Here is a 12,019-nt window from a genome sequence, read left to right as displayed (position 1 = left end):
CTAATCAAAAGTACCAAATAAAAGAAAGAATCAACAAAATTCAGTTTGAAAAATTTTCGATATCGTAAATACAGAAATTATTGCAAGGTTTTTATCAATGGGAACAATGCAAACTGGGCGAGTATCACAATAATTTGTATTCTGGTATCTGATACATATATATGCAGCTTTTTCAGAATCATAATAATTAATCTCGAAATTTTGGTTGGTGATGTCAAAATCACAATATGAAATGCTCGCAATAATTTCTGAATTTACAGTACATAGATATCTATCATATGAGGATTATAAAGTAAATCACTTTAAGATATAAATATTAAATTTACAAAAAATTTCCTTTAAATCTATCCATGAAGATTTGTGCTTTGCTTCTGACAACTTTTGCATTGAACAAATTAACTACACATTTTTATCTTTTGTGGGGGCAAAAAAAACCCCAACAAAATCACATTTTATAACCATATAGTACTAATTTATATAAAAAGTCTGAATTTAACTTACTTCTTACAGAACGGTCAGACAATTGTTCGTTGCTTGGTGGACAGAACGTAAAGCTAGGAGGCAGTGAGAATTGTTTAGAGACTGGAGTTCTCAGACGACGTATGTATCCTGGTACAGGTGTTGGAATCTTTACTGATTTCTGAAATGATGCATTAAATTGACAGTTTTATTGAGTAACATCTAAAAAACTTTATATTGAAGTTAGAGGAAATTCAATAATTCTTTATTTCAGCATGGTGATCATCCTGAAGTTTCGATTATCAACAGGAACATATCTGCGATCTAAATAAATTAATTGAGATTCAGGTTTTTCATGAGGAACAATTCAATTAAATTTGTTGAGTTCAGTTTTTCATGATGCCTGTTTTATTAATGTTTTGTCCCTAGCTTAAGTTTCAATTACATTCACATCAAATTGTCAAAATGAACATTTTCTTATTCGCTCTTCATTATATTGGTATAACTGTTCAATTAAGGGGAAAAAAATTAGAGAATAGAGAATACTGTGATGTGAAAATAAAAAGAATGGAGATAAATGGACCAACAAAAAAAAACAAGTGAAACTGCGAGCTACTGCTCACTGATGATACCCCCAGCCCAAATATGCATTTGTTGTTGAGTGATGAATCTGAAAACGCATCACACGGTATAGCTGAACAATATAAACCTTGAAACCAAATTTCAGAAATCCTAATGATGTACTTCTTGAGAAAGATGCGACGAAAAATATTCATGGGACGGACAGACAGACGGACGGACGGACTGACAGACGTATGGAAGGACGGACAGACGGAGGTAAAACAGTATATCCCTCACTTTTTAAAATGGGGTATAATAAAAAGGAATTTGAGAAAAATGGCCTAAAAAAGAAAAAGAAAAAAGAAATGAAGACTCCCCCCCCCCTCCACATCCTATCCAGACCCACACCTATTCCAACAAGAAATAAGTCTGATCCTTTCAGAATTATCTCATGTACATACAATCCAGAAATGCCATAAAGATCCAGCGGCTCTTTTCACAAAAAATCTTAAGAGTAAAAATACTCGTAAGTCATACACATTTCAGTATAACTTACGATGAATTTTAATCGTAAGATTTTTTGTGAAAAGAGTCGCTGGATAGAAACATAGCCTGTTATATAAGCAAATCAGAAAGAAAATCAAGCTATTTGAAAACAACCTCAAATTCATTTTTTTTTAATTAAAATCTCTGAAAAAGAACATGACTGATGCTGAAAGGTAAAACAAAAACAATTTTGACATCAATTATATATTGTCAATGAATTAAAATTTTAACATCAAAGAAGTTTCAATAAACGTTTTATTATTGAAACAAACATTCATTTTCAAAATCTGATGTTCTCAAGTTTGGTCATTATGCGAGTTTTCAAAATTTCTGATTTTAGTTTTTCAGTCTGACCTCTGACCTCCCATAACTTTGTTATCTTTCTGACTATTCCTCAAGCCTTTTTTTGTCCACCATCTTATATTGATCAACGAAATAACAAAACTTATAATAAAGAGCTGCGCCATGAGCGCATATGATAAGTCCGTTGCTTTTTCAAAGAATAAAGTTCCATAACTCCTCAATGTCATATCAGAAATTTACAAAAATCTAAAGGGAGGTTATTTTGATAGATATAAGCCAGTCACTAAAGTTTCATGAAAACTGCTCAAAGAACTTTTGAGTTATTGTCCAAAAACTGGAAAATCCCCTTTTTTAATGAATAAAACCCATTACCTCAGAAACATAAAATCTAAAATTTATAAAAATCTAAAAAGAGCTCACATCAACAGATATAAACAATTCACCAAAGTTTCATGAAAACTGCTCAAAGCATTTTTGAGTTATTGTCCGAAAACTGGAAAATCCCCCTTTTTTAATGAATAAAACCCCACAATTCGGAAACTCAAAATCCAAAATTTATAAAAATCGAAAGGGAGCTCAAGTCAATAGATATAAACAATTCACCAAAGTTTCATGCAAATTGGTTAAAGTGTTTTCGAGTTATTATCCGACATGTTGACAACGGACGGATGGACGGACGGACAGAGGTTTACCATAATACGTCCCATAAATGGGCGTATAAAAACCAGTACTTAAGTATGTAATGAATACCTGGTCAGTAGATTTTTCAGACAATTTGGAATCATCCTTTTGTTCACCACCCTCCTCAGCATCATTATTTTCACCATCCCCAACCTCAGCTCCATCGTCTGCCATCACTCTGTGAGATTCCTGAAAATATATAATTTTTTTTACAAATTGTTTGCACAGTTATTATAATTTCTATGATTACAAAGAAGTTGTTTTCTGCTTAAAATCATGAAATACCTTGACACAAAATTTTAAGAAAAAAAAAACATCAGTCGAACTGAATAGACTGTTTGGTCTTTAAGGTAATTCTTTTAACCATGCAGATATCTTTGACTTTTCTTAGTTACCAGAAACTGTTAACTGCTAAAATTCACAGTGTATGCCACAACCCAATGAAGCTTGGTGCCATATATCGAGAACTTGTGGCTTGTGCTTGTTGAGAAATTGGTTACAAAAATTCATATCATATATGTGCATGACATTTTAAAGATGTAAAATATTTGCAAACAGGAAGTAAAACATCAAAGAGACTGAAAATGTGTCACATGGAATGAAATAATAAGATGAAGCTTGGTGCCATATATCAAAAAGCATAGACTTGTAGTTGCTAAATAAAATGAGACAGACATGTGTTACAGATAGATGTACGGACCAAAGTAAGCGCAAGAAGCTTGATTCCAATCATCATCTTTCCGTCAGAGTGTTTGGTTTAAGGTGACGCTATAAAGACGCATGTTTGAAATTTGTCAAAAAGGCACAACTACTTTGTCAGTTCAAAAATGCAGGGATCCAGTTAGCCCATAAAACACTTGAATGTTTGGAAATCAGAGTATAGTAAAAGAGTTTTTACTGTTAATGGAAATGATATGAATAGAAAATATTCTATAGAAATGATGTTTACAATGATAATTTTGTTATTGGTTTGATCTGATAACTAAGCTATAAATGTTTAAACTTGAACAGAACAATAAGTTAAAGCCCAGCAGATATTATAATTCATTATAATAAGACATCCTCAAAGAACAATAAAATGCAAGTGTCAAAACGATTTATGAACCAAAATTATATGCTGTTATTTCAAAATTTGTTGTAATGTCTTAAAAGATTAAGACAGTAAATGATTCATCTTAAAATTTCAAGTCAGTAGGTGGCCTGTTTTAAAGCACCTTTCTTCCCTTTCTATTTTTCCAGCAGCAGTCCAAATTACTGGTCCATTAATCTTTCAACTCACTCTGCAGTTTTATTGTTCTATTTGTTTTGTCCTAAATTTGCAGACTGACAGATGAAAACAATGTAAAGATGTCATGCAATAGAAGTTCCTTCATAATATAAGTTCCAAGTGGAAGAAAATATTCTGTAATATTATTTCCACTGGAACAAGTATTCGTTCCTAACGGAATAAAGGGTATAGAATATTTGTTCCAACAGGAACAGATATTAAGGTATTGTTTACAACAAAGTTTCCAGGGGAACTTCTGTTAGGCGGAACAAATATATGTTAACATGGACACAAAAACTATTGTAACCTCTCCCTCTTCCCTACCCTACCCTGTTACTAGTCAACCACCAGCTGGGGTATAAGCACATGCATTTCATCTGTCTACTACAATATAAAAATCTACAAGCTACTAGTAAACAAATTGTAAAAACACTACCAAAATTCTACATGTCTTATAAATATCCAATACATTAAATATAAAAAATAAATAATAATATAAAAATAATTCAGGAGATATGGTATGATTGCCAATGAGACAACTATCCACCAAAGTTCAAATGATGTGGATATAAGCAACTATAGATCACCGCATGAAAAACAAACCCTACTGTAGAGTTGGCTAAAAAAGATTTTATTTCTTTTCTATCCTACCGCAAGACACATTAACAGCACTCTTATTACATTCCTGAAATCTAATCTGCATGATACTACCAAACCAAGGGGGCAACCTCACCTGTAACTTTAGTTCAATCACATCTGGGCAAACAGTTTTGTTAAGTTGACGTTGATATTCTTCTTCAAGCTCCTCATCCATTTCTTTGTATTTGTAAGTTTCCTGACATAATTAGTAAAATCGTGCACTATGTGTTAGTATAAAAAAAATGGCAAAAAACAATGACCAATTGTCCTTTTCAGCAAAAAATCATGTCAATTGTTTTCTAATTAAGAGTCATTCTAGAAACTTGTTCACAACATTCCAAAAAATCTTTCTTGTAACATTTTTGTGTGAAAAGGACAACTGGGTTTTATGAAAATTTAATCTTTGAATTTTCAAAGGGGAGATAATTACAAAATGGAGGTTTAATACAATAAACAATAGATTGTCACAATTGTGAGCTTAATTACTCTATTCTTCTTTATTTCTATGAATATTTTTATCATACATAAGATTATCAAGTATATTCTTTTAATTATTAATTTCTGTTGTCAACCACTAAAAAAAAGTTAAAGGAGTAGGCCCGATAAGACCCTTTTTGGCCCCAAAATATAGCATTTTTTCAAATTTGTTAAAATTTAAACTTTTAGCTATTTATTGGAGAGTAGAATACTTTTGTTACATAAAATGGGCTGTTTATTGACAATACAATGCACATGCATCAGGTACTAGCATCATTAATTCATGCAAAATTACTGAAATCTTCACAATTTTAGCATCTAAAATGGAAGTGGCCACACATGTGTTCCGTCTTAATATTTTAATATATTTTGTATTTGATGATAATACATAATATATATAAAGGTTGAGGCTGAACATGAATGTGGCCACTTACAATTTAGACAAAAACCATCTGAAAAATGACGTTTTATGGCATATTTGATAGATTTCTCATATTTAAGCTTGAATTTGAGAGTCTTTAATGACAAAATCAGTTCAAAACTTTTGCTTACATAAACTAATTGAACTGACTGAAGTTGGCACTTAAATATTTAAAAAATGTCAAAAAATCTTTCATCAGATGTACTTCAAATTTTAGGCCAAAATTAGCCTGTACCGGACCTTCTCCTTTAGGGTAAATACACACACAGAAAATTAAGAAGCCCAGATTGTGATAGCTTCTCCTTAGCATTTCTAAAGTTCCACTTGATCAATTTTCAAAATATGAAATGAAAGTTTTGTTGATTGAACAGACAGCCAGATCAACAAGGACAAACAGTATACCATCCACTCATTGAGGGGAGTATAGTTACAAAAGTGCATTCATTGTATGCCCTGATATGAGTGTTCAGTGTAGAAAGGTTCCCATTTTACACAGGTTATAATTGAGACAGGTTTCCCTGTATTTAAATAGTATATAAAAGTGGAAAAAACTAATTTAGCTCACACTTTAAAATTCAATGTGACATTTACTGTTTCTTACCACATCATAACCCTTATTCAATTAGAAAAAGAAAAAAAATATTAAGTTTTTGACAATTAAACTACTTCTTGTGAATATTCTATTTTTATCAATTGTACCACTACAGAAAATTTAGTGCAAAACATCTCAGCATTCAATGTGCTGTGAAGAGTGTAAAAAATATCTCTTAAATAGTCTCTTTTTAAAGAAAATCTTTTAGAATCAAATGCATCTTTATTTATTTATTTTCATTTTTAACTTAAAAAATACTTGGAGAAAAATTAAAATTTTTTTAAGTTATATTATTTTTAAAGATCTTAAAAACTAACAAAAATTTAAATGTTAACCCGTTACTCTTCCATTATACATTTTTCAAGTAAAATAACTGTTAATGATCTTAAAAACTAACAAATATTAACGGTTAGAAATGTTAAGCTGTTACTCATCTATAGTTAAAACATTTAGGTGTTAAAAATGGTGATTGTGTTAAAACGTAAATAACAAGAAAAAAAAAGAATAAAACAAATACAATACAAATGTGATCTTACCTCTAAATGTTTCATCAGCACAGCTACGACAACATTTACCAACACAAACTGGGCCATTAAGACAAAGATCACAAAGAATACCGGAGCAATGACAGAGTTCACACAACAGTTCATCAGACAATCACTGGAGGGGTCACAGTCCTCTCGTAATGTATCCTGCAATAGAATATGTTTGTTGTTTAAACTTGTTTACTGTTGATTTATTTATTTTCATAGGTCCCCATTTTCATGGATTGAGGAAAATGAGGATATTTGTTTTCGAGGTTTTTCCTAAGTCTGCATACAAGCCTGTAGAAAATTTGCACTTCCTTGAACATATAAATTTGTGGATCACCTTTACCCTTGAACATATAAATTTGTGGATCACCTTTACCCTTGAACATATAAATTTGTGGATCACCTTTACCCTTGAACATATAAATTTGTGGATCACCTTTACCCTTGAACATATAAATTTGTGGATCACCTTTACCCATTGGTATCCCACAAATACTAATGAATTCCCAATACATCTCATCTATAAATTTCCAAACAAGATTTCAAATTTTTCTTTGATACAGATCCTGAAAATATGTGATGAAACACTCCATGCTCAGTACCGGGTAGGTATAATAAAATTCAAAATATTGTCAAAACAAGAAGTGACAGTCTCGAAGATCTGAAAATCTCTATCTTGGTACACCTCATTTTAAAAGTTCCAAACAAAATATCAAAAAAACCCTTAATATAAGGGCTGAGTAGAATCTAAGAAAGTTTCAGTTTGATAAATGGATAGATGGCATGAGGAACTGACTGACAAGGTTAATTTAGTACACCCTATATTTCTGAGCGGGGGTATAATTTTATCAAGAGTTATTCAAATATTTTTCTGGTGTTAAAAATTGTACAGGTGATACTCAGCAGCACATTGTATTTAAACAACACTTAATTGTTTCAAATAAGCCCTGCAAAGCCAGGGATCTGACATTTCTACTCTAATCTTGAGTAGTCATGTTGAAATTTAAGTGAAAGACAAGCTAGCCATTTAAAATCCTTACATAACTAACAAGTAAAACTGTGAGCTACTGCTCACTGATGATACCCCTGCCGAAATATTTTGGTAAACAGGAAGTTGTTGAGTGATGAATCTGAAAACGCATCACACGGTATAGCTGACTTATATAAACCTTGAAACCAAATTTCAGAAATCCTTGTCAAGTAGTTCCTGATAAAAATGTGACGAAAATTTTCAACTTGGCTATCATGTGTAAATAAATACAAGTGTTTGGTAAACAGGAAGTTGTTGAGTGATGAATCTGAAAACGCATCACACGATGTGACTTACTTCTATTAACCTTGAAACCAAATTTCAGAAATCCTTGTCAAGTAGTTCCTAAGAAAAATGCGACGAAAATATTCATGGGACGAACAGACTTACGGATGGACTAATGGGCGGACTGACGGATGGATGGACTGACGGAAGGACAGACAGAGGTAAAACAGTATACCCTCACTTTTTTAAAGCAGGGGTATAAAAACAATGCTTATATTTCTTTCTTTGCCAACAACTTAATTTTGTTAACATACCTTCATGATACCATTCCAATTATCTCCTGTGGCAACTCTAAAGAGGGTCAGGAATGCCATACCAAAGTCTTTGAAGTGAGCATGTGACCCTAAGCCTTCACATGGATGCTCCTCAGAACACTCTGTAAATACAATGTCTCCAGTCATTGATACAATTATTTGGCTTGAACTTGCCTAAATGCTGGTTTATTTTATTTAGTTTGTCATTTTTCTACTTCAAAATATGCAATTTTGAGCCCAAATCCAAGGGAACCTATTGCCATGGCAATGGGAACATAAATAATTTTATTGTCATCATTTGTTTGATATGTTTAGTTATAGCGATCAACAAACAAAATTTCAAGAATTGCTATAAATTGTTCAATTTGGTTTTATTTATCATGAAATTTTTTTTCTTTTATTCTGTAGCATTTTCTAAAGAAATGTCATTTGCTTTCACAGTGACTTCATAAATATGTCTTCATGGTCATGTTTGACCAAGAATGACCCTCTTACTTATATCTTTTGGTGAAATTAAATATCAGCAACAGCTTTACCCCCCAAAAAAAACATCTACCAGATTATCTTTGTTTAAGACATCTTGTTGTAAAATATCTTTTTTACATGATCATACCTAGATATAAATGGGAAGTTCTAAAAATGAGACAATTTATGGGAGATTTAGCATACTATTCCTTAAATGCTCGAATTTTGACAGCAAAAAACAAATTGACAAATTCAAAATAGATCAAAACTGATAATCAACAAATTAAATCAGGAGTCTGTAATTCAGTGGTTGTCTTCTGTTGCTGTATATCATTAATGTTTTTCGTTTTGTGTTTTGTACATAAATCAGTTTTCTGGTTTGAATTGTTTTACATTTGTCATTTTGGTGCCTTTTATAGCTTGCTATGCAGTATGGGTTTTGCTCATTGTTGAAAGCCATACAGTGACCTATAGTTGATATATTCTACTTCATTTTGGTCTCTGATGGAAATTTGTCTCATTGGCAATCATACAACATCTTCTTTTTTTCATATGCGCATACATGCTCCATTTTACATAACTTACCAAGTCTGCCAAACAGTTCAACACCTAAAGCAGCAAATATAAAGAACAGCAGAAAGAACAAGAGGCCCAAGTTTCCAACCTGTGGAAGGGCCTGTATCACTGTGTCTAATAATGCTCGGATACCTTTGGCCATCTTCAGCAACTTCAAAACTACAAAAAACAAGCATTCTGTGAGTATTGCCTGGCAATACATAGTTCCCTACCGGTTAAAAATTCATTGTACTGGAACAAAATGCTAACTTGATCTTTAACTTGTCATGGTGTAAACTATATAACAAATATCAAGTCAATATCTTCAAGCATAATGAAAAAAAATGTGGAAAACTGATTAGTTAGGTAAATTTTCTAAGTCCAAGGACCACAACTCTGCACAAAATCATCAGACCGGAACAAAATTCACTCTTGATCTGTACCTTGTCATGATAAAAATTTATAACAATTATCAAATCAATATCTTTAAGCATGACGAAAAAAAGTGCTGAAAACTGATTATTTGAGTGAAATTTCTAAGTCCAAGGACCATAACTCTGCACAAAATTATCAGACCGGAACAAAATTCAAACTTGATCTGAAACTTGTCATGATAAAACAATATACCGAATATCAAATCAATATCTTCAAGCACGAAGAAAAAAAGTGTGGAAAACTGATTTGACGGACTGACGGATGGACAGACAGACAGACAGACAGACAGATGGACGGAATGCAAACCTAAAGTCCCTTCGACTTTGTCGGTAGGGGACTAAAAAGCAGAAATATCATGCTGCATTCAAATATTTCTACATTTGACTTCATCAGACAATATCGTTTTCAGGATTCTGCATTAATAGGTTTAAACTGTATTTGAACAGTTCTTAGTAACTAAACAATAAACTGTTCAAAAGTCAAAAAGACCACAGCTTTATTATTCTCTACCAACATTTCGTTTGTCTGAATATAGTATTTCTTCCTTGATGAATAATGACAAACAAAGTATGTAGGATTTTAGTCGCTTGATATGATTTTATTCATATAAATTATATAAAACACATGTACAACATACATTAGTAATTAACAAATGATTTGCATATCAAGTACAACAACTGATGAAAACTGCTCAGTAGAATTTATTACATGTAACAGGAGCAAAGGCCCAGGTCGGATTGGAGTAACTGTGTGGTGAAATCCAACCTTGACCTTGCACATTAAAAATCTAAGTCAGTGTAGGTCTACTTAAACAAAAGATTTCATATCCTTTTGTTCTTGTCTGGATAATGGCTAAAATATGCTACTAACTGACTGTCAATAATACATCTATTTCAAAAGATCATGTGTTAGGTTCATATTTTGAAACCAATATCAATTCTTTTAATTTCTTAAGAGTAAATACAAACCTCTGGCTATTCTAAGCACTCTCATGACCCTGATGATAGTAGGATTGATGGGAATGACATTGGTTTTCATTTCCTCCAGAATTATTCCAACAACTGATAAAATGACAATGAGGACATCTAACTGGTTCCATCTGCAAAATTATTAAAGGAAACCAGATCAATTTTATTACAAAACATAATTTTTAACAGTGTGTATCAGTGAAAAGTGATTTTTTGCTCATTGTGATGAGTGATGTGCTAAAATAAAAAAGTTTAAATTTGTTCTCAATAGTTTAAATATAACAAATTCAACAGTAAGTGGATGTCACTATTTTCTTTTTTTTTTTTGCAATATACTAGTTTTTCCTAAAAAATTTCTTCAAAAACATATATGGTTGTTATCAAAGTGTGCCGCTTAAGTAGATTCATCTTATTGCAAAGTGTGAACTTTTTATTTCATTCAAACAAAGGAAAATGTCCTTCTGGTTCAGTGTTCCATGACATTTTTTGTCTCATGTGCCTTTCTTTTTCATAAAAATGGTCATATAATTTTGAATAAAATGCTCTGCGGGGTGCAGCTTGATATGACTGCAGAGGTCGAACCCTGAACAGTTGGGGCAAGTATGGACACTACATTCAAGCTTGATACAGCTCTGAATTTGGATTGTGATTAAATATTTGACACAGCATAGGTTTCTGATTCAAAATGAAGGTGGTCAAAGAACTGAAAATTTTGAAACTGGAGGTACAATTTCAAAGAGATCCATACACTTATACAAAAATTTTTGTCTGGAAACCACATCATACCATTATACGACTGCAAAAAATTTTGCAGTCATATAAAAATGAAATGTGTCTTTTAACTTATATGATGAATAAACCAGTACATACTTTTCCCTTCACAAATTTTGTTCATGAAAAGAAACTGGACATCTAAAATACAGTTATCTCTATTTGATTGCTGTTTTAACAAAATTGTTTGGTTTAACTTTTGTTTCAATGTATAAAATCACATAAACTGAAATTAAAAAAACTGTTGTCTACAGCTTTGACAGATAAAGTCAGAGCAAGACCAAGACATTACTTGAAAAGGAAAATTTGAAAATGTATGTCTTTTAGGTTCATGGACACTTCAAATTTTGACAAAATCCAGGAATTTTTTTTTTTTAGGTAAGGGTTTAGATTTTTTTGTATTTCTATATGTTGAAATCTAAAGAATTCAACAACGCAGCTGCTTTTAAATACAATTCTAAAGAGAGAGGTATAGAAGTTTGGATATAGCTTGAACTTTTGCATAAATTAGAAAAAGGGAGACTTATTTGAATTTAAAAAATAAAAGTTTACTTTTCATATAAGATGCAGATGATTGGAATTCAATAAAAAAAAAGTGTAAATATATAGTTAGCATGCAAAAATAGCTGTAAAAGTTAAATTGATTCCGTTTTATATTGAAATTCCTTGATATGGAATGACAGCCAATCAAATCAAACCACACACACACACACACACAATTTCCACTTTCCATAAATTCAGAATTTATAGTTTAAAATCGTGTAATGCAAAACAAGA

General features: G+C 31.7%; 1 protein-coding gene across 1 annotated transcript in view; it reads right to left on the bottom strand.

Moving 5' to 3' along the window:
- LOC127710203 (voltage-dependent T-type calcium channel subunit alpha-1H-like) overlaps window positions 1-12,019 on the bottom strand; it is a 99,128-nt gene that overhangs the window by 5,177 nt on the left and 81,932 nt on the right. The window contains exons 26-32 of the mRNA XM_052215961.1: window positions 10,472-10,602; window positions 9,099-9,248; window positions 8,049-8,170; window positions 6,483-6,638; window positions 4,551-4,652; window positions 2,620-2,739; window positions 502-640 (exon numbers count right to left, since the gene is read on the bottom strand). Coding sequence (XP_052071921.1) covers window positions 502-640; window positions 2,620-2,739; window positions 4,551-4,652; window positions 6,483-6,638; window positions 8,049-8,170; window positions 9,099-9,248; window positions 10,472-10,602 — 920 coding nt within the window. The remainder of the gene's footprint in view (window positions 1-501; window positions 641-2,619; window positions 2,740-4,550; window positions 4,653-6,482; window positions 6,639-8,048; window positions 8,171-9,098; window positions 9,249-10,471; window positions 10,603-12,019) is intronic.

This window comes from Mytilus californianus, unplaced genomic scaffold (assembly GCF_021869535.1).
Source record: "Mytilus californianus isolate M0D057914Y unplaced genomic scaffold, xbMytCali1.0.p SCAF_7, whole genome shotgun sequence".
In the NCBI taxonomy this organism is placed as follows: Eukaryota; Metazoa; Mollusca; class Bivalvia; order Mytilida; family Mytilidae; genus Mytilus; species Mytilus californianus.
Note: the sequence above shows the minus strand (reverse complement) of the source record. Positions and strands in the feature narration are given on the sequence as shown.